Here is a 21,407-nt window from a genome sequence, read left to right on the forward strand (position 1 = left end):
GCTTTATGGGAGACAAGCCAGGTATAACTTTCAGTCTGACTAGTAATTTTATGCTCTGGCCAGTAAGAATTAAGTAAACTTCTTCAAGCCCAGACAATAAGAAAATCTTGTTTTGCAAACTTTTACCTTATGCCTTTATACTACTGCCCATCACTGTAGTATCTGCTGTTGATATTACATGAAAGGGGCTCGAAGTCCCTTGTGGACTTCATGGAGTCTCTAGCACTTCTCACTTTTGGGCATCAAAACTCTGCTTGAGGTAGGCTTTTTTGTTTTCATATTGTGAGAGTTACTCATGGTGAAAGGCTTTGTCGGAGGGAGGTTTTGCAATGTTCCTTAAAGATGGTTCTCCAGCAATTTGTTCCCTAGCTGGATCCACTTGACCAAGAATGGTTTGTCCCCAGCTCTCACATGCTTTGTGATCTCTGTTGTTTTAAAGGATCGTAGGTATTACAGAGGTTCATAAATCAAAATTTAGTCTTTCACGTAGCTGGGGCTTGATCCACTAATTACTTTTAAAATTAGGACCCAAGCCTCAAACCAGCATCTGGAGCTGACTGGGAGCCCTTGGAGGGACATTAGCATAGGTCTGATGTGTTCAGTGTCCAGAGCCATGGAGAAAGTAGGCAACCTCATTTTGTGCCGGCTGGACCTGTGGGTCATCCTCATTTACAATGAGTTGCAGTAATCCATTTTGGAGGTGACAGATGCGTGTATTATCATGGCCATGTCTTCGTCTGCGAGGAAGGGGTGAAGTTTCCTAGCAAGCTGGAAGTGAAAGGTGTTTTGGGAAACTATTACTTGGTTATTGAAGTGTAGGTAGAAGTCAGGCAGAATACCAAGTCTTTGCACAGCTGTGATGAATGGGGGCTGTATGCCTCTGATGGAAGGTCTTACCTCCGTTCAGTTTGAGCAAGCTGCTCTTGATCTTAGAGCTAATTTCTTGTAGGCATTCTGACATTTAGTAGTGGTGGCATCAGCTGAGAACGAGTGTCATCAGCGTACTGCTGCTAGCGGAGTAAATGTTTTATACACACTTCCAAAAATTGTACTTCTGGCAAAATTGCTAAATCTCAATCTTAACCAAATCAGATTTGCCCCATGTTTGATTTGAGGCTCCTCAATTATAGCTATAGTAATATTTAGTGCACAGATTTAAGTAACCCTTTCAAATAGTATTAAGTTAGGATGTTTCAGATCTACAGGAGGATTCACTGTCTCTCACTAACTACATAGGACATTTTGGTATGTTGATATTATAATATGGGTATACATTTGTGCTAAGGTTTCACCTCTGATCTTAACAATTTTGGCAGAATGGTGAAATGAAGTTGTGGGATTTTTTCATCTACCGTCCTTGTTATCATTTTAAAAATAGCTAATGTACCTTAACTCCGTATGGGTCTGTAAGATCTTTGCACTAAGAGGTTACTGAAGTGAGCGTCTTGCATGACCATCTGAGCCATATACCAAAGTACATTGCACACCACATCTGGGTTAGCATTAAACTTACTGGGTGAGATTCTGTGCTGCACTTCTGAGAGATTCAGCAAAGAACTCTCAGCCCAATGGGAAAAGCAGATAAAGATGATTTTAAGCCATCTTTGCACCTTCCCAGTCCTGGGCTGCTGCAGGCAATGGAGTAGTCCCCTAGCACAAGTTAAACTGTCCTGGTGGCCTGTCTAAAGTATGACAGCCTTCCAGGGCTGCCCTACAGGCCAGAGTGCTGCATGCTGTGGTCCCTGCCCTGTCATGTCCCTCTCTCCCATTTGCCTCTTATATCAGGGCTTGCGTGGGGTCCTCAAAGACAGGCTTACAGGCTGTGTTCTGCAGTGCCCGGGGCCGAGGAAATCCGCCCCTGACCAAGCTACTGTTCTTTAAGGATATTTTTGAGCTGCTCTGGACCTCTTACCTTGTATAAAGGTGCTTGACAGAGGGTGAAGCTTTCACCCTATATATTCATCAAAAGCTTCATTCATAAGGCCCTGCATGAAGGGTCCTGGCTTAGGAATCTAATATATCTAATTTTTGACCAAACCCCAATGCATGTCAGGTAAGTAATATGGCATTGTGGTTGTGCCAGTGTCCTTCTATGACATCTGTAGACAAAAAGTAAGTTCTATAGAAAACACAGATGCATAGTGAAATGTCTTCATTTTAAAAATAAAGACAGCCCTACTCACTGGGGTGCAATTTTTATTAAACAGCCACTAACTCACCTTTCCTTCTAAGAGATCCATGTTGGTGGTTGTCAGATCCTCTGGCTTTGGAATCAGTAGTCTCTTCCCATTTATAATTTGATCATACACTGGTGATGGGGTTAGTGAGGAAAATGCTGAAAAAAAGAACTTCTGCATTGTTGTCAGGGTCATATATCTCAATTGAGGCTAAACTGTGTCTCCTACTCCCACTCCTCAATGACTGATTGATATGGAGGAAGTTCTGGGATCATGTACCACCAAAAACAAAACCCCAAACCAACAAAACAAAACCCTACATCATCATATCCTAGATAATGCAGTTGGTGGTTGTGCAGGAGAGGGAGTTTACCTTGCTTTTTTTATTCACCATCTTTGTGAAGAGATGCCAAGAGGAAAGAACTGTTTTAAGAAACTGTCAAAAGCAATATCAAGTTCAACTTTAAAATCAAATATTTTGTTTTAATTTTATCACTAACTCTTTAGCTTTTTAAGTTGAGAAAGACAATCTAGTCCTCATAAAAATAATTCTTTAGAATATATTTATTTAGAAGTTAATATTGTAACAAGACACTCCAAGATTTGTGTTTATGGTCTAATAATGACATGTGTTGGCAGTTAATAGCACTCAGCCTTTGGCTTTTATTCATAATCATTAAGGCGGAACAACAGACTATGTAACACACCCCCTATTGTATCTTCTTGCTTAAGTGAAATTATATTACACAAAGTAAATGATGATTGGTAACTATGAGAAAAGATATCATTCCCTTTTAAACTAAAGTAATTCATATTATTATTATTCAGATAATTACTTTGTTTGTTTTTAGATAAGTCCCAAAAGTGATGTTTGGTCATTGGGATGCATTTTATATTGTATGACTTATGGGAGGACTCCGTTTCAGCACATAACAAATCAGATCACTAAACTTCATGCTATAATTGATCCTAGTTATGAAATAGAGTTCCCTGATATTGCAGAAAAAGATCTCCAGGATGTTTTAAAGGTAACTTTCTTTAATACTTTTAGTTTTTTAAAAAAGTTGAATTCAGATTCAAGCGATGGTTGTTCCTTTAGTAGACTGTTGTAATCTAAGTAGATATGACTTGACTTCTTCTGAAACATTTTCTAATTTGGTTCCCAGATGGGCATAATTCTGATTGTGCATGTAATGATGGATATGACCACCAAAATGAAGATTAGTTAATGCTCAGGCTAACTATATGGCTTCCTCTAGCTTGAACATGGTTTTTCAGCTCAATTTGCAAATGTGATAAGTAATTATATAGATTAGGCAGTATGACCTGGTTGATTTGGCTAAGTCACAATACAAGTGCAACGTATGCTCTTCCCAGAAAAAATGCTTTTTCCCTTACTCCCCACAAATTGGAACCTAGCCAAATTTTTCATGTCTCTAAAAAACCAAAACTGAGTCCAGTTGAGTTTCTGACAGTGCTACCTAGCAGGGAGTATAGATTCAGAATCCAGACACTGCTCTTGACCTGGCAAAGGCAGTTAACCCTTTGATGGGTTGTTAGGGCATGTTTGTGGAGCATAAACTGAGAAACTTAATAGAAATACTAATGATTTATGTTGCATAATGTAAAACTAGATCACAACCAGTTGTATTACATGATCCCTTTTTAATAATAGGTATGTTGTATTTGATCTTCAAAATGTATATTGTAGCATAACATCAGTTCTCCAAAAGTTAGGGTTGGCAGCACTTTCTGTTTAATGGTCAACTTTTCTAAGGGCTCTAAAATCCACATGCTTACTTGGATTGTCTTGAACCTTGTTGTGTTTCATGAGGGTACAGGGTAGTAGTGTTAGTGGGGAAGTGGGTGAGAATACTTACAGAGAAGAAAGGAGCAGTCATCACATCTCAGAGCTATTGTTTCACATTGTATTCATCTCCATGGAGTGTTTTCATTCAGGTGAGAACATCCCATTGAAATAAATGAGCTACTTCACCCCTCTGTTTCTGATGTTGTAAATGGATGTGGGAAGTAGTTGAAAGAGTGGGGAGGAAAGGAAGGGATCAGAGCTATTCAGTGGGGGGAATGTCACATGGGATTTCAGTTATGCCCGTCCAAAACTCCCACATCTATCAATCAATGGTAGGTACTTATTTGGCCCATGTCACTGTAGTATCAGAGCACCTCACACTCTTTAATTTATTTATCCTTACGATGCCCCCGGGAGGCAGGGAAGTACTTTTTTTCCCCACACAATGCACAGTTCTTCAAGTGCTTGCTCATGTCGATTTCAAGTAGTTGTGCGCGCGCTGCGTGCACAGTCATCAGTAGGTTTTTCCCCTAGCGGTACCCGTTAGGTCGGCTGAGGAGTCCCCTGAAGTCACGCATTCATGGTGGTGCATATAAGTCCCTGCCAACCCGCCACCTCTTCAGTTCCTTCTTACCACTAGTGACAGTTGTTGGAGCTGTGTCTCACTTGCCTTGGCAAGCATTTCCCCTAGTGATTGAACTTTGAGTACACCGTAAATAGTTAATTAGTTAGTGTTAGTCTTCATAGTTAGTTAGTTAGAAGTAAGGGGCTTCCCCTCCTCCCCCGACCCCAATTTTCTCCTCTCTTGGAGTTCGGGGCATGCCTCGATCCCAAGGGTTTAAGCCATGCAGGACTTGCCCCAAGCCCATGCCAACGGATGACCTCCATAACTCCTGCCTGAAGTGTCTGAGGGAGGCGCATCAAACAGATCGCTGTAAGATCTGTAAAGGGTTCCGCCCGAGAATGAAGCTAAGCGGGTGGAGAGGAAGTATTTTGTTCCCTCTAAGGGATACGAATATTTATTTACTCATCTGCAGCCAGGTTCGCTAGTCGTGGTGGTGGCAAATGAGAGAGACGGGCAGCAGGGCCCAACCCCAAAATCCAAGGATTCAAAGAAGCTGGACCTCTTTGGCTGGAAGGTGTACTCCACCAGGGGGGCTCCAGCTTCGGATTGCTAACCAGCAAGCAATCCTTAGTAGATATCATTTCAATTCATTGGACTCCATGATGAAATTTAAGGAATTGGTGTTGTCAGACTCTAGGGTGGAGTTTGCTGCCATAGCAGAGGATTGCAAGGCAGTGCAAGGACCTCTTTACAGGCCTTACTGGACGCAACAGATTCAGCCACACGAACCATGTCCTCTGCCATAGCCATGAAGAGGAATTCGTGACTCCAGGTGTCAGGCCGTCCACCAGAGGTCCGGCAAATAATTCAGGATTTGCCCTTTGACAGCATGGGGCTGTTTTTGGAGCAGACAGACTCCAAGCCCCACAGGCTGAAGGATTCGCGGGCAACATTAAAATAATTGGGTCTGCAAACCCCCACCACCCAGCAAAAGCATTTTAAGTCCCAGCCCCCTCTGCACTTCTACCCTCCCCAGCCTAGGCAAGACTTCTCCAGGAAGTGGGGCAAGAATGGCAAGCATAAGCATCCACAGCCCAGTCAAGGCCAGGGCTTGGCGAGGGAGTGATCAGGTTCTAACCAAGCCTTTTGAAGGGGCACCTGGAGGCAACACATCTGACCACACACTGGATCCTTCGCCCTGTTTTCAGAATCATCCCCCATTTCTACCACGTATGGTCCCAGATAACCTCAGATCGCTGGGTCCTTCACACTGTAGAAGTGAGATATTCTCTCCAATTCTGCTCCTGCCCTCTCTCCCACCACCTCTTCCCCGTCCCTCTTCAGGGACCCTTCTCACGAGCAATTCCTCTTGCAGGAGGTTCAGACGCTTCTTGCTGCGGGAGCAGTAGAGGAGATTCCTCAGGGGGGATTCTACTCCCGATATTTCCTAATCCCCAAAGCCAAAGACCCATCCTTGACCTGCAAGGCCTCAATAGATTTATGAAGAAGTTGAGGTTCCACATGGTCTCTTTGACTGCCATCATCCCATCTCTGGATCCAGTACACTGGTACGTCAAGGACGTGTACTTCCACATATCGATAATTCCAGCTCACAGACATTTTCTCAGGTTCGTAGTGAACCACAACTATTACCAGTTTATGGTCCTCCCCTTCCGTCTGTTAGCAGGCCCTTGAGTTTTTACCAAGTGCATGGCAGTCGTAGCCACCTTCCTGAGAAGAAGGCAGGTGCAGGTCTTCCATTACCTCAACGACTGGTTGGTCAGGGGCCACTCCAGGGCGCAAGTGGAGCAACACATCAACCTGATGAGATCCACCTTCGACAGGCTGGGTCTCCTTCTGAAATATACACAAATCAACTCTTTCCCCACTCAGAGAATACCGTTTATTGGTCTTTGGTCAGGCCAGAGCCTTCCTGCCAGAGTCTCGTTTTCAGACAATGCAAGGCTGCAAGGCTTCAAGCAATACCCCACCACCACAGCAAGGAATTGTTCGAAGCTCCTTGCACATATGGCAACTCGTACATATGTGGTACAGCACGTGAGACTGAGGCTCAGACCTCTCCAGGCCTGGGCACGACAGTCTGGACAAGGTGGTTACACTCCCACTGCCAGTTCTCAGGTCTCTCCAGTGGTGGCTCGACCCACAGGCGGTATGCACAGGGGTCCCCTTCTCCAAAACACAGCCCTTGCTGTCCCTGGTTACAGATGTGACAGCTTTGGGGTGGGGAGCTCATCTGGGAAAATTCAGGACCCCAGGTTTTCGGTCATAAGATGAGCGCCCACTTCACATCAACATCAAGGAGCTGAGACCAGTCCACCTGACATGCCAAATCTTCCAGGCCCACTTGCAAGGGAAATGCGCGGTGCTGATGATGGACAACACGACCACAATGTTTTATATAAAACAAGCAGGGAAGAGCTCGTTCCTCTCCCCTATGTCAGGAAGCCCTCAAGCTGTGGGACTTCTGCATAGCCTACTCAATTCACCCTAACCCATAGGGAGCGAGCCGCAGTCATACTGATAGCGGCAACCTGGCCTCGCCAGCACTGGTATACGATGCTCCTGGTGCTATCAGTGCACAACCCAATCACATTGCCTTTCCTTCTGGACCTGAGCACTCAAGACCATGGCTGTCTCCAGCATCCCAGCCTAGAGTCTCTCCACCTTACAGCTGGGAAACTTCCTGGCTAAACCCAGTAGAACTAATGTGCTCTGAGCCTGTTAGGGAGGTTTTCCATGGCCAAGTGGAAGAGATTCTCAATCTGGTGCTCGCAAGGTCACAGTCCTCCGACACAGGCACTGATAGTCGAAAATGAGAGGTATCTGCTGCACTTAAAGAAGCAGGACCTGTCGGTCTCATCGATAACGGTTCACCTAGTCACTATTTCAGCATTCCACCTGGGTGTAGTTAAATGTTCAGTCTTCTCCAACCCGATGGTCAGCCGGTTTCTTAAAGGTCTTCACAGAATATACCCGCAGGTTAGGCCAGCCGATCCTGACTTGAGGCCTTAATATAGTTCTTTCAAGACTAAGGGGGCCCCCCTTGAGCCCTTAGCGACTTGCTCTCTACTCTACCTGTCATGGAAAATGGCATTCCTGGTCACAATAACATCAGAGGGAAGCGTCCGAACTTAAGGTGTTAACCTCTGACCCTCCTTACACCATTTTTTATAAGGACAAGGTGCAGCTTAGGCCTCACCCAGCCTTTCCCCCAAAGGTCATCTCTCAACTTCATGCCAGTCAGGACGTTTTTCTCCCAGTCTTTTACCCTAAGCCACATGCTAACAGTCGGGAGCAAAGACTCCACTCCTTGGACGTGCAGCAAGCATTGGCCTTTTATATTGAGCACACGTTTCGTAAGTCGAGTCGGTTGTTCAAAGTAGCAGACAGGATGAAGGGCCTCCCAGTGTCTTCTCAAAGAATTTAATTGTGGATCATGTCCTGTATTCGGGCATGTTACGATTTGGCAAAGATACCTGCCCCTGCACTAACGGCACATTCTACAAGAGCGTAGGCCTCCTCGGCGACATTCCTGGCCCAGGTCCCAATCCAGGAGATCTGCAGGGTGGCAATGTGGTCATCTGTCTACACGTTCACCTCTCATTATGCCATTACCCAGCATGCCAGGGACAATGCAGCATTTGGCAGAGCAGTGCTTCAGCCAGCAATTCCATGAACTCTGACCCCACCTCTTAGCAAGGCTTGGGAGTCATCTATTTGGAATTGATATGAGCAAGCAGGTGAAGAAAAGTTACCTACGTTTCGTAAATGTTCTTTGAGATGTGTTGCTCAGTCCATTCCAAGACCCACCTGCCTTCCCCTCTGTCAGAGTTTCCCAGCAAAAAGGAACTGAGGAGGTGGCGGGTCAGCAGGGACCTATATGCACCACCATGAAGGCGCAACTCCAGGGGGCTCCACAGCCGACCCAATGGGTACTGCTAGGAAAAAACCTTGCGACAACTGCACACGGCACGTGCACACCTACTTGGAATGGACATAAGCAACACATCTCTAAGAACAACAGTTATGAAAGGTGGGTAACTGTTCTTTTTCCCCACACAACGCACAGTCAACCTGTGGAACTCCTTGCCAGAGGATGTTGTCAAGGCCAAGACTATAACGGGGTTTAAAAAAACACTAGATAAATTCATGGAGGATAGGTCCATCAATGGCTATTAGCCAGGATGGGCAGAGATGGTATCCCTAGCCTCTGTTTGCCAGAAGCTGGGAATGGGCTAAGGGATGGATCACTTGATGATTACCTGTTCTGTTCATTCCGTCTGGGGCACTTGGCATTGGCCACTGTCGGAAGACAGGATACCGGGCTAGATGGACTTTTGGTCTGACCAAGTATGGCCATTCTTATGTTCTCACGTATCATTATCCCCATTTCCACAGATGGGAAATTAAAGTATACAGACTTAGACTTGCTTATGGTCACATAGGAAGTCTATCGTAGTGTAGGGAATGGAACCCAGGAGTCCCAGGTCCTATGCACTGGACCATGCTTCTTCTCGTGCCCCTCCCCCTGTGTCTGCCCCACTGATCTCACGCTTGTTCCTGCAGCCTCTCTCCAGCTCCTCATCTTGTGTGTCCCATGCTGACTCCTGCCTCTCTGTGGGAAGATGGTTGGAGAGGGAGAGCCAGGCTGTGTTGCACAGGCAGAGAGAATGGAGAGGAGACGATACAGAAGCAGTGAAGGGACTGACATGCGGTCATTCTTTGGCTGGGATAATCATTGCCTACGAGCCAAAGGCAGTGAAAGGGGAGAGCTGGGCTGTGGTAAATCGGGGAGCTGAGTATTTATTTATTTATTTTCAATGAAGGAAACTGAATGCGCTGAAATTTCATTAACATAAAGTTAAGGATGTCCAGTGGTGCCTAGTGCCTTCCAGAATATGGACAGTGTCTGTCTAAATTTAAACTTCTGAAAACCAGGAAATATAAGTAACGTACACACTAGCCACCCAACCCAACGTTAACTTTATCCTCTGAATGATGCCCCATTATGCCAATACCCCATACTATCATTCAATCCTTACAGATGTTACAAAACACTTTGGGAACAAAGCACCTGAGCACTGTAGGACAAAAATCTAACTTTCTCCTTGGAAAAGCAATGCTCAAGGTTAGGTCAGGCATAGCAAACAGGAGCTAACTATACTTGGCCTACACCCAAACCATCCCAGGTTTGCTAAATGTTACCATGCCTCCACACTTGTCCTGAGAATTCCTTCTGAGACCTTGTTTTCACTTTTATCCCTCACTCCTTGGAGGCTACTGTCATATATGCCACCTGAGTGCTGGGATTCCCCATGGCAAGAAGACACCATTGTGCTCCTCTGTGGACAGTTTACAAAACTCGGCATTAAAATGAGGCATACTTGAACCTTTAAAAACACACAGGTGCCTCTTACCACATTGCACATTGTGTTGTTCCTTGACTTTAGCAAAGCTTTTGACACTATCTCCCACCATATTCTTGCCAGCAAGTTAAAGAAGTATGGGCTGGATGAATGGACTATAAGGTGAATAGAAAGCTGGCTAGATTGTCGGGCTCAACGGGTAGTGATCAATGGCTCCATGTCTAGTTGGCAGCCGGTATCAAGTGGAGTGCCCCAGGGGTCGGTCCTGGGGCCGGTTTTGTTCAATATCTTCATAAATGATCTGGAGGATGGTGTGGATTGCACCCTCAGCAAGTTTGCAGATGACACTAAACTGGGAGGAGTGGTAGATACGCTGGAGGGTAGGGATAGGATACAGAGGGACATAGACAGATTAGAGCACGGGGCCAAAAGAAATCTGATGAGGTTCAAAATCTGATGAGGTTCAACAAGGACAAGTGCAGAGTCCTGCACTTAGGACGGAAGAATCCAATGCACTGCTACAGACTAGGGACCGAATGGCTCGGCAGCAGTTCTGCAGAAAAGGACCTAGGGGTTACAGTGAACGAGAAGTTGGATATGAGTCAACAGTATGCCCTTGTAGCCAAGCAGGCCAATGGCATTTTGGGATGTATAAGTAGGGGCATTGCCAGCAGATCGAGGGAAGTGATCGTTCCCCTCTATTCGACATTGGTGAGGCCTCATCTGGAGTACTGTGTCCAGTTTTGGGCCCCACACTACAAGAAGGATGTGGATAAATTGGAGAGAGTCCAGCGAAGGGCAACAAAAATGATTAGGGGTCTAGAACACATGACTTATGAGGAGAGGCTGAGGGAGCTGGGATTGTTTAGCCTGCAGAAGAGAAGAATGAGGGGGGATTTGATAGCTGCTTTCAACTACCTGAAAGGGGGTTCCAAAGAGGATGGCTCTAGACTGTTCTCAGTGGTAGCAGATGACAGAACGAGGTGTAATGGCCTCAAGTTGCAGTGGGGGAGATTTAGGTTGGATATTAGGAAAAACTTTTTCACTAGGAGGGTGGTAAAACACTAGAATGCGTTACCTAGGGAGGTGGTGGAATCTCCTTCCCTAGAAGTTTTTAAGGTCAGGCTTGACAAAGCCCTGGCCAGGATGATTTATTTGGGGATCGGTCCTGCTTTGAGCAGGGGGTTGGACTAGATGACCTCCTGAGGTCCCTTCCAACCCTGATATTCTATGATTCTATGAATAACAGCTCTGCCAAGCAGCTCCAACTAATTTCTCCACCGTTCAATATAGCTACACCTAACATAGTGAAGGCAGTTGGAGCACATCCAGATAAATGCTGGAATTCAAGGCTGTAGAGCACAACACACGGTGGTGTGTTAGAAATTTCTCATGTCTACCTATTATGGTACACCGCTTTATTGAACCGTTCTCTGCGATTTTTGCGAATTCCAGGGGACAGAATTTAGGTTGCATTGCGGGGGTAGTGCATACAGTATTTTCTGGTTTTCAGAGATTTAAATTTAGTCACTCTCCACGTTTTGGGAGCCTACTGGGCAATCTTAAGTCTGTTAATGAAATTTCTTGGCATCTAATTTCTGCACAAATGTGATTAAATCTGCAGCTATTACATTCATGTTAATAAAAATTAATGTAACTGCGTAATTAGAATTCCTATTCATGATAGGTTTTAAAAAAACCTCCAGTTCTGAATTTAAAAGTAAAAAAGGTGTATTCCAAAGTGATCTGTCCAAACAGAACCAAGTCAAAGGCTCCATTGTTACTGTATCTCTTCTGTAAGTTGTAACCTCTCAGGTAAGTTGTGTGTTCATTTAAAACACAACTAGAGGATAGCTGTATCCTGGTTCACTAGTGCCAAGGTAATTGCCACCCATGAAAGTCTATTATGATTATTAGCTGATGTAGTTTAGGATTAAGCATTGATAATATGGGGTGTGGAGGTATATGTTTGTTAACCCCGTGACATGAAAAGTTACGACTCCGATCTAGATCTTGAATTGATTTTTTTGTGTAGCTGGGATTTCTGACAGTTAGGAAAAATATTTCTGGTTGAACTAAATGTTTTGTTTTGACTTTCTGTTATTTTTTAATAAAATTGAAGGAAATTTTGAAACCGTCATTTCAAGTAGAATTCTTTTCTACACAAATTTGTGAAATGTTTAGTTGGTCAGAATCTGCATTTCCCCCCCCCCCCCCCAAAAAAAAAAAAATTGCTCAAAATATTTTTCCCAGTTCTATTCCTAACTAAACTATGTCAGACTACTTTGGCATTTACAACAAGAGGTCCTCTTACTCCTCATGCCTACAAAGGAGTGATATTACAGGAGTATTTCAGTTTCTCTTCTGTGAAGAGGGGATTTCTAGGCATCTTGGTTTTAAGAGATGGGGATCCATATGTGTGTTGCAGCTTCTTTCCAGTTCAACAGATACAGCTAATTTGATATTATCCTACCAAAACAAGTTTTATAAGTTACAGATTTGTACATGGATACCAGCATAACTGTAATGATTCAGGAAATTGAGCATATGTATTTAACTTCAGGAAACAAAGCTTCAACTATTCACCCCCTCAATCCACTTTTTCAATCTTTTTGTTTTTGTAGCACTGTTTAATAAGGAACCCTAAACAAAGAATATCAATTTCTGAATTGTTGACTCATCCATATGTGCACATTCAAACCTATCCACAGACAGGTAATTTTTACATTTTATAATAGTTATATCACAATAAATTAGTGAACATTTCCTAGATTTCTCTACATTTATTTTGATTTTAAAGAAGAATGCCTTTTTTTGTGTGCATTCTCCAGTTATTGGAGTTATGCATAAGTGTTTCTGGTACACTTGTGTATGTGTTGGCAAGGGCTCCAGTATCTTAATTCTGAAATTCTTTTATATTCAAAATAAAAGACTGATTGTATACGTTTTGTAAATTACACTTAGAATGCGGGTTTCAACATAACTATATTTGAATAGCCGTAGGTGGCCTGAATACAAAAGGAACAACAGAAGAAATGAAGCGCATCCTTGGCCAACTTATTGGTCTGAACTCTCCTAACTCTATTTCTAGAGCTGCTAGAGTGAGTACAGTTTTTATACCAATACAATGTTCACATTTCATTAAAATATAATCGGTTTAGTTAAAATAAGTGTGTGCATCACAAAGCTAATAGAAGTAAGTATTTCAAAACTTTATCCCCCGATATAGAGGAGACGTTCAATACTGTCATGAAACTTGCAGGTTAGTAAATTACCATTTCTAATGATCCTCGAGTGGAGTGGGAGTTAGACTGGTTGTGGTAACATGATCTTTTTTCGTCTCCTTGTCTTGCGCAATAAACGTTTCTCCCTAGTTTTCCTGTGCTGACTACGTTTTTGGTTTTTTCTCTCTCTCACTCAGAGCCTATGTCTTGTTGTTCTGCCCTGACCCTAACACTGCAGCACTTTCCTGTAATCAATATGGATGAATGAGCAAATCTTCATGTGTCCATCAGGCAGCCAGTCCAGATGCAGGGTTTTATTTCTGCTGTTTTTGGTATTGAGGCATGCTTCCCCAGTTATTCCTCTCTATCTCTGGAAGCAGCTAGTACCCCTCTGCCAAGGTGTCACCTTTCTTCCAGGCCTCAGAAGAGCCCCAGATGACATTCTACAAAAAGATAGGGAAGAGCAGCTTAAAATGTACCTCCTTTGCCTCTCCCTGCAGTATTAGACAGTGGATCCATTCTGACAATCTGCCCCACTCCATGGCCAGTCTTCAACGGGGTTGGGAGTGCCTTTTAACTGGGCAACTGTTCTATGCTTTATTAGCACTCCACCCCAGTGAGATGGCTGACTGCTCCCACCTCCCCACAGATATCTGAGAGGGTCTCCAGGAGGGCTTTGATCCAGTCTGGGGCTTACAAGACAAAAGTAGAGGTAGGGAATACAGTCTGTCTCTGGGAGGTTGGCCAGAGGAACCTCCTTCCCTCCCAATAGGGAATCACTTCAATCAGGAACCCTGGCCTTCCCACTCTTCTGTTTTTCCACAAAGAATCTTCTCATCTTCCCACCAAAAAAATAAAATGTACCCAAGAAATTTTCTATTTCCCAGCAGGCCATCTCCCTCTTCCCTTGTCTTGAGGGACTTTTTCCAGTGCCCTATGGGCCGAGGGAGCCTAATCCTTTTCTCAACCCCACCCCATTTCAGTTAAAGAGTCAGCCTGAGAAGGTGGGCTGGAAGTGGATCCAAACTAGCCAGCTGTACTGCAACGCCCCATTCCGCAAAAACCCTGTAAAAGGTGGGTGAGGGTTACTTGTCTCTCACATATGGCAAACCTTTACAATATCCACTGAACAGAAATGTTCATGAGACCGAGCTCCCTGTTGTCCACCAAGGCAGCCCCAGAGAGCTGATATAGCCTATCCATCCTCCTACTGGGAAGATGGTAGAAATGTGATGTGCTTCTCACAAATTTTCATTCACTGAACTCTCTGGTACCAATAACATCAGTGCAGATTACAACTATGCCTATGGCCCCGCTAGAGTCTTCGGCAATATCCTATCATACGTTACAGATCCCTTCGTTGCCATCAACCTCAATACCAACATCAACCTCGACTCATTGAGTGCCAAGGGTGTAACTTGTTACAAAAAGATGTTTCTTCTCCCAGTAGTGTCCCTGTGGGTGCTCCACTTTAGGTGTCGGTGCGTCCCTGCACCAGAGATTGGAGATTTTAGGTAGCAGTGCTCATTTGGGGTGCGTGTGCACAGTAGCTGGCCTTTGGCGCCTTGTGTAGCGCACGCATGACCCAACCTATTCAGTTCCTTCTCAATGTCCTCAGCTGCAGACAGAGCCCAGTGGCAGTGCTGCCTCTTCAAGAATCTTTAGAAAAGAAAATAGTTTACATCCTGGTTTTAGTGTTATAGCTCTTAGATTTAATTAGATTTTACTTAGCCAGTTTTTTTTTGTTGTTGTTGTTTTTTTTTAATTTCCTTTTGGTTTTGGTTCCTTAACTTAGTGGTAGAAATAAAGTTTCCTTTAACTAATTTCTATATATATCTTTTTTCATTTTCCTTCCCAATTGGGAAAAATTAACGGATGTAATGCCAGGCTCACCCGGTTTTAAGAGATGCGACTCTTCCCACAAGGCGATACCGGTCTCTGACAGCTGCGCATCTCGTGTCCGTTGCCTGGGGGAAATTCATATCCCCCAGAAATGTGCTCACTGTAGCAATTTAAAGGCGAGGGATCTCTGCCTTAAAATTATTTTGATGGAAAAGTCTCACTAGCCTCCTCAGGAGAAAACATCAGAATCACAGAGCAATAAAAGATCTAACAATGTCGATGCTCAGCCTTCCAAAGCTTCAAGAAAGTGAGCCACGACTTCCCCAAAATGGGACACTCAGAGAAAGAGGAGTTCCCCAGCGAAGTCTTTGCCCTCGGTGCCGAGCTCATCCAGAGAGAGCACCTGTGAGGCCCCGGGCACCTCCAGCATCTCAACAGCTGTTGGGCTCACTTCTGGTTTACCTCTTATGTTTCCTAAAAGCCTATGCTTCAGGGTTTCAGCTGGCCACCTGCAAGTGTGTCAGAGGGATTTCTCCCCTCCCTCATGTATTCAGGAGTAAAAAGAAAAGGAGTACTTGTGGCACCTTAGAGACTAACCAGTTTATTTGAGCATGAGCTTTCGTGAGCTACAGCTCACTTCATCGGATGCATACCGTGGAAACTGCAGAAGACATTATGTACACACAGAGACCATGAAACAATACCTCCTCCCACCCCACTGTCCTGCTGGTAATAGCTTATCTAAAGTGATAGTCAAGTTGGGCCATTTCCAGCACAAATCCAGGTTTTCTCATCCTCCGCCCCCCCCCCACACACAAACTCACTCTCCTGCTGGTAATAGCCCATCCAAAGTGACCACTCTCTTTAAAATGTATATGATCATCAAGTTGGGCCATTTCCAGCACAAATCCAGGTTTTCTCACCCTCCTCCTCCCCACACACAAACTCACTCTCCTGTTGGTAATAGCCCATCCAAAGTGACCACTCTCCCTACAATGTTCATGATAATCAAGGTGGGCCGTTTCCAGCACAAATCCAGGTTTTCTCACCCTCCCACCCCCATACACACACAAACTCACTCTCCTGCAGGAGTGTGTTTTTCATTTCCTTTTCCTGAAGTATCAGGGATGACCACAGGTGGACATGGGACATTGGATGTGGAAGACCAGAGCTCTGAGGTGGCACTGAGCTCTTTGTCTTGTGTTTTAGCTGACTTGGTCTTGCTCACATGATCAGGGTCTAACTGATCTCCATACATGGGGTTTAGAAGGAATCTTCCACCAGGTCAGATTGGCAGTGAACTTGGGGAGTTTTCACTTTCCTTTGCAGTGTGTGGGTGCAGGTAACTTGCCAGGAATTTTGGGGGCATGTTCCACTGATAGTTTTACTATCTCTGAAATAGTAGATAGATCCACAGAGAGCCTGCAAAGGAGTCCCTTTCCCTCTAAGATCCGTGTGATGCGTGCATCTTCCCTAGAATGAGTAGACCATATAGACAATGTGCGAACTCAGGGCATTTGGTCACCTCAAGAAACATCACTTCACATAAACATACTGGAGTGGAGAGCTATCCATCAAATTTGTGAAGTCTTTCTGGCAAAGATCAAAGGCCTCTCTGTTCAAGTAATGACCAGCACAACTGTTCTATTTTACCGAAACAAACAGAGATGAGCCAGATTCTCCCTACTGTGTTGGGAAGCAGTATAACGTTGGAATTTCTGCATTCCTCATGATGTTACCTTAACAGCCATTCTGTTTTCAGGGATTCACAATTGACTAATGGAGAACCTCAGCAGGGAATTCAGATAAAAGGTGATTCACTCCATTTTCTCAAGATGGAGTTTTCCCACTATAGATCTGTTCCACTAGGGAAAGCAGGAGATGTCATTGATTCTGCTCCGGGGGAATGGCCCAAGATCCAATTCTAATCCCATGGCCCTTGGATACTATTATATGTATCTCCCAATTGCCATGATACCAAGAATTCGAAGGAAAATCAAGTAGAATGCAGCCACATTTAATTGTGATATTCCCCCACTTGGTCAAGGCAGTTTAGTATGCAAATCTCCAAAGGTATAGGTCAGCCACCAAATAACTCTGTTCTTGGATGTAATATCTGAATTAAGGACAGATCCTGTATCCAGATCCAATGAGACTCCATCTGACAGCAAGGATGCTGAATGGCTGAATTTATCAGAGACTACACAGGATCCACTTAACTCTCTAAATGGAAGAGGTTCTTAATATAGGTGTGTCAAGGTTCCTTCCCCACTCTGAACTCTAGGGTACAGATGTGGGGACCTGCATGAAAACCTCCTAAGCTTACTTTTACCAGCTTAGGTTAAAACTTCCCCAAGGTACAAACTATTTTACCTTTTGCCCTTGGACTTTATCGCTGCCACCATCAAACGTCTAACAGATATATAACTGGGAAAGAGCCCATTTGGAAACTTCTTTCCCCTCAAAATCCTCCCAAAATCCACACCCCCTTTCCTGGAGAAGGTTTGATAAAAATCCTCACCTATTTGCATAGGTGAACACAGACCCAAACCCTTTGGCTCTTAAGAACAGTGAAAAAAAACCAATCAGATTCTTAAAAGAAGAATTTTAATAGAAGAAAACGTAAAAAGAATCACCTCTGTAAAATCAGAATGGTAAATGCCCTACAGGGTAATCAGATTCAAAACCTAGAGAATCCCCCTAAGCAAAACTTTAAGTTACAAAGACACAAAAACCGGAATCTACATTCCATTCAGCACAGCTATTTTCTCAGCCATTTAAAGAAAACAGAATCTAACACATATCTAGCTAGATTACTTACTAAGTTCTCAGATTCCATTCCTGTGCTGTCCCCAGCAAAAGCATCACACAGACAGACACAGAGCCTTTGTTTCTCCTCCCCTCCAGCTTTGAAAGTATCTTATCTCCTCATTGGTCATTTTGGTCAGGTGCCAGCGAGGTTATCTTAGCTTCTTAACCCTTTACAGATGAAAGGGCTTTTCCTCTGGCCAGGATGGATTTTAAAGGTGTTTACCCTTCCCTTTATATTTATGACAAGGTGCCATTAACATTATTTGTCTCCATCAGTCTAACATCTCAGTCCTAGATTGTCTTCTACATCTCAAGAACTCACACCTGTCTCTGAGCACTTTGAGACAGCTTTTTGCTCACCATATAGGGATTTTCTACTTTTTCTCACCCAAAGGTAGCAAGGTTTCTAAAATGCCTGGTAAGTCTTCACTTTAGCAAAGGAATACGTGCCTTCTGAGAACTTTAGATTTTGATTCTACTATATCCTCTGGTTTTACCCTTTCAGCTCCTTGCTCCATACTTCACCTCTCTATCAAAACATCCTTCTTTGGTGGTAGTAACATCGACCAGAAGAATGAGAGAATTACAGGCTCTAATGGCAGACCCACCATCCATGATTTTCCCTAATGACTAGATATCCTGAAACCAAACCTCAAGTTCTTATCTAAAGCAGTTTTGAGTTTCATTTGAACCAAATAATACACCTCAGAGGTGAAGAAAAATTGCATTTCTTAGATGTATATGGAGCAATTTGTTTTTATTGAGAAAGGACTGAGCATATTAGGAAGTCTCAGACTTTTCATGACATAAGCAGAGGGAGTTAAAGATGAGGCTGTTTCATCACAAAGAATTGCTAATAGAGTCCAGTGCAAGAGGAGATCCAATCAGCCAACTCCTAACAAACACCCACCTTCAAGAGTAACTGGACATTCCACAAGGACTCAGTCTATTTCTGTAGCCTCTCTCAGAAGTCTACCAATTATGGACCTGTGTAACAGGACACTTTTCCAGCTACATGTTGACACAACATTAGGCCATAGTAAGGGCATCCAGAGATGACACAAACTTGGCAGGACAGTTCTATGTTCACTAGATTCCTGGTACACGCCTTCAGCAAGGGCTAGTGCTTGGGAGTCACCAGAAGTGGAATATATAGATGGATAATCACTGAAAGTTACTTATCTATATTATAATTGTGGTTAAGATGTGGTGTTTGTATGAATGTTCCATGACGTGCTTTCTGTCTTCATTACTTGGAGTCTATTAACATCAGGATTCCATATGGCAAAGGAAATAAAAGGTAATTAGGGCAGCGCTGCCCTTAATGCCATCGGTTAGAGGTTTGTGAGGATGTGTTGCCTTAATGGGTACAGCCCACCAGGTAAAAGCCTTCAGCTTGAGTATACTGGGCACACACGCACCAACGGTGTAGGTGGAAAGTATAAAAATAAACTGTGGACAACATATCTCAAAGAACCAGTAACTCTGTGCAAGTAACAGTTTTATTCTATCCCGCATGCACTTCTGTGGCAGCTGTGTAATAACTCTGTTAGGTCTTCCTTGCCTGAATATGATCTCTAGTAGTTGGACCTATTTGTCCATATGGATGGCAGCCATTTGACAAAAACAAATTTCTCTTACTGCCCTAATTTTGCCCTGTAATGTGGCGATGTCAATATGGACACCTACCCAAGTTGTCTCAACCAAATAATTTTTCTCCAGTTCCTCTATGGAACTCTACCTGCTCGCATAGAAGAGGGGGAGAACTGGGTGCAAATACCTTCATCCTTCCATACTGGTATTGGTGTAATTTAGATCTGCGTGATTTTCAGTCCCTCCTCTGCCTGCATTGCTCAAAATGTTCATATTTATTTTCTTAGTGGTCTTGCTTTGTATGTTTTCACCATCTGGACACTAAACTGCATTTAATGCTAATACTTCTTTACCCTGTCTTCCTATTAATTTCCTCATATTTGCATACATCTGAAATTTTAGTGCTTGGTTTAGATGGTACTCATTACTGTCTATTGAAACAATTTTGTACACTATAGCATCATTTGTTACAAACAGACATTTGAATAAGTAATTCTTGGAATGACTATTTCTACCCCTTTATCTTTTTAAATTTCAGACTTTATACGAACAGTGCAACAGTGGTGAAAGTCTTGATGTATCTGCATTTACAAAACCTGGCAATCAAACACGGACAAAGAAATGATGTGCAGTAATGCATGATTTATTAGAAATGTGTAAAATATTTTTGATAAAAATATATATTGATCTGCTCTTTTACAAAAAGGACGCTGACAGCATAAAGATCCTATATTTAAAGTAAATGTCATGATCTCTGTTGCAAATAATGCCATAGATTATTAATACAGAATTTAAAAAATCTAATGTACTCTTTACCCTCTGCTGTCTGTTTACCATTTGAATGTCACTCTGGTTAAATAGTGAATGAGCTAGACAGTCACGTTTTATGGTCCAGGTACTGGCACAAGGCTATAGAATTTGGATTGCAAATACTTGTGTGTGTATGTCTAAATAAAAAACAACATTTTGAGGAAACTTTTTAAAAAAAGATGGGGAGGGGGGATTTTCTATAAAACCCAAACTGTGGATCTAAAGTCTCTGACAGAGTCCTTGCAAGTACCACTTGAAAAGTATATTCTACAGTTTCGTTCCTTACCGTCAAACATAGTCAATATCATTGACTTTCATTATGTCCAGTGGATTGTCTTAGACTTTTGGAAAACAAACACTTCTGTAATATTGTTAATGTTAAAGTGCTAAAACACAGCATTGTTTGTTGATAAATGTAAATCTAACATCCTGGCTTTGAGATTTTCAGTTGTCATTGATTGATAAATGGCACACTGGAAGTATTAATAAAACTTTGAAGAACAATGTAAATAAAGTGGCTTACACTGTATAAAAATTGTTCCTTGTAAATTCAGTTTTCTACTTCTTTTTTTTCAAGGCGCAAAATATTCTTAGAAAAATACTTAACTAGTTTTTGTGGTGTTCAGAAAATAGCTAAAATTTAATACTAGTTTTAAAAACCTCTTCAGTTAAAGTACTGTTCTGAACTTCACAGAAGATGCTTTAAAGGTGGTAGACCTATTACAAGAAGCTGAAATATGGTGTACAAAGAGGATGCTTATGCCAAGATTTTTTTATACTTTTATTCTGTTACACTGATTTTAATAAGTACTGTTCAAAACAGTAATTTAGAAGCGTGTTTCAATTTTAAATGCTTATTGAATTTTAGGTATGCTTAAATAAATTAGCAAGAGAAATCAGATTAGCAAGTGGTCATTTACCTTTTGCTTTAAAGGTAAATCTTTTTGAAGGTTGTTTTGCCATCCTCAAAATTGTGCCTTTAAAAGCTAGTTGGCAAACTAGAAGTTTAACTTCTTGCACAAGCGTTTTTGTTAATACACTGTACGTGATTCATCATGACCTCTTTTAGTGTCCTTTTCTCCAAAGGTACCACTCCCACTCTTGAGTCAGGTTTCCCAGTGTATAAATAGCTGGAAGTCTTACAGTGATTACCTCCCCTACTGAGGGCTGTACTATCCCCTAGTCAAT

At 43.0% G+C, this 21,407-nt stretch overlaps 1 protein-coding gene across 1 annotated transcript in view; it reads left to right on the plus strand.

Annotated features, from left to right (window-relative positions):
- Positions 1–20,733, plus strand: part of TTK (TTK protein kinase) — an 89,025-nt gene extending 68,292 nt beyond the window's left edge. The window contains exons 19-22 of the mRNA XM_077811626.1: positions 3,029–3,205; positions 12,564–12,654; positions 12,937–13,040; positions 19,948–20,733. Of these exons, the coding sequence (XP_077667752.1) occupies positions 3,029–3,205; positions 12,564–12,654; positions 12,937–13,040; positions 19,948–20,034 (459 nt within the window). The 3' untranslated portion in view covers positions 20,035–20,733. The remainder of the gene's footprint in view (positions 1–3,028; positions 3,206–12,563; positions 12,655–12,936; positions 13,041–19,947) is intronic.
- The last annotated feature ends 674 nt before the right edge of the window (positions 20,734–21,407 follow it).

The sequence above is a fragment of the Eretmochelys imbricata genome, chromosome 3 (assembly GCF_965152235.1).
Source record: "Eretmochelys imbricata isolate rEreImb1 chromosome 3, rEreImb1.hap1, whole genome shotgun sequence".
NCBI classification, from domain to species: domain Eukaryota; kingdom Metazoa; phylum Chordata; order Testudines; family Cheloniidae; genus Eretmochelys; species Eretmochelys imbricata.